At 41.2% G+C, this 1,720-nt stretch overlaps 1 protein-coding gene across 1 annotated transcript; it reads right to left on the bottom strand.

The window, feature by feature from the left end:
- Positions 1–419: 419 nt before the first annotated feature.
- LOC144964064 (uncharacterized protein F54H12.2-like) lies at positions 420–1,720 on the bottom strand. Its single transcript, XM_078898003.1, has 2 exons — positions 973–1,720; positions 420–778 (listed from the first exon to the last, which is right to left on the bottom strand). The coding sequence occupies exons 1-2, from the start codon at positions 1,718–1,720 to the stop codon at positions 420–422; spliced, it is 1,107 nt and encodes a 368-aa protein (XP_078754129.1).

Here is a 1,720-nt window from a genome sequence, read left to right as displayed (position 1 = left end):
ATCGTTCATACGAAAATGATAGGGATTAAAAATAGATAAAAGTTTTGACAAACTTTCACCTTTACTTTTCTTCAACACGAAATATATAACGTACAAACCACATGTGGAACTGGTTATACCCTGAATAATACGCGGGTTGTGTTTACAGCTTCGACTATTGTTTTCCACAAATCTTTGAATTGTCGGATACGCAGAAGGCGGGAACCCAAAACTATCCATATATTCTGCCTTTCCCATCCCGTTAAAATACACAGATACCCAATGTTTTCCGGGACCGGAACTCGACTCTGTGTTAATAATGTACGCAGCTGGTTGACGAGAATTCGGGTTGTTCGGAAGTCTATCTTTAGGATAAACACCTCGAAAAATTCGTCTCACCCTAACGTGTCCATTTAACATCGTTTCGATTTCTACGTTGTTCATGATGAAAAGTCAGTGATCACCTGACGAGTGCGATCAATTTCTATTACACTATCTAATTCGCTGTAACAGAACACAATGATCGGATCAGCTAGTGGGGTCGAGAATTTAAGTTCTAGTCTAAGCGACTCGCTTTTTACCAGTTCAAACTGGTTTCCGTCTAATAGCGATGGTGACAGATCAAAACCAAAAAGACTACAACCCTGAGAGTAAGCATTATAATCTATTCCATTTCCGGCATCGTTGTTAACCAGTCCAGCTGCTAGCATAAGACTGTGATAAGCTCTGACATATTGTTTACTACTGAAATTCGGAGTTAGTGCTTTGGACGGTATCTGTTTTCCGTTCAAGTACAGGGCTAGATAGGACAGATCAAAGTGCTGGAAATTAAAAGGATTCTTTTTGTAGTTTCCATTAAAGCTAGTGCTTTCGATTAGACCCAGTACGATCTTAGTCGGGGTTTGCGATAAAAACAAATTATCTTGCACTGCACTTAAATTTCCTTTTGGAATAGAAAAGGTTTATGGACAACGCGCTTCATGGGGTATTTACAATTGCCGATGTGAAGTGCTTTCTCGTGTGACAGGGCCACGGCTGGGTTTAATTTAATCTTCCTAACATACAACGAGGCGTGTGTAATTACACTCTTAAACCCCTCAGCATCGGTCATGAGATGGAAAGCATCTTTAGACGGGATAAGCCTCAACTTTACATCAACTCCATTAATTAGATACCGTTCTTGATGCATGAAATCTAAATGTAGGTTTCCCATCATATCCACTTCTTTACTCTCTTTCACCAGCTCTTTCCGTGCATCGAAGCCAGCATTTGTACTATCCGTTATTTCTAGTTTACCCGGGGTGTCCTCGTGAAAAAATTCCATTGTCAGGTGACTCCTTTTCGCACCTTGATCATAATTCAACATTGTTTCTACAAAACTCCTAAAAGGATAAACGTTCTCACTTGACGTCACCAGAACATCGTTCAAAGTCATATCCACTTGTGAAAACAAGGCATGAAACCAGGTGTTAACAGGGGCAACATTGCTATCGGCGTCTAAATTAGTTCCATCCGCCTTTATTACTTTAACGCGTACGTGCATAAATGTGTTATGCAAATCCAAGTAGTCTGACGTCCCCCCGCTGATCGAAAATTCGATCGGACCTCCACTCGACAAAGTAGAGATCGGATGGTATTCCACAAACAAACCATCCTGAACAGCAGTCTGGGTGACGGGTAATGAGAACAGATCGAGTCCGCTGTGTACACTCTCTGCGGAATAGGGATGTAACAAAGCCAT

This window comes from Berghia stephanieae, chromosome 2 (genome assembly GCF_034508935.2).
Source record: "Berghia stephanieae isolate SIO BIC M18660-M18661 chromosome 2, UCSD_Bste_1.3, whole genome shotgun sequence".
NCBI lineage: Eukaryota > Metazoa > Mollusca > Gastropoda > Nudibranchia > Aeolidiidae > Berghia > Berghia stephanieae.
This window is presented reverse-complemented; position numbering and strand designations above follow the sequence as displayed.

What these genes read in the sequence shown, in the direction of transcription:
- LOC144964064 (XM_078898003.1), bottom strand. Translation starts at nt 1,720, where the DNA reads ATGGCTTTGTTACATCCCTATTCCGCAGAGAGTGTACACAGCGGACTC. An exon ending in AGCACTTCACATCGGCAATT is followed by an intron (nt 779 to 972) that starts GTAAATACCCCA and finishes TGTCCTATCTAG; the next exon opens with CCCTGTACTTGAACGGAAAA.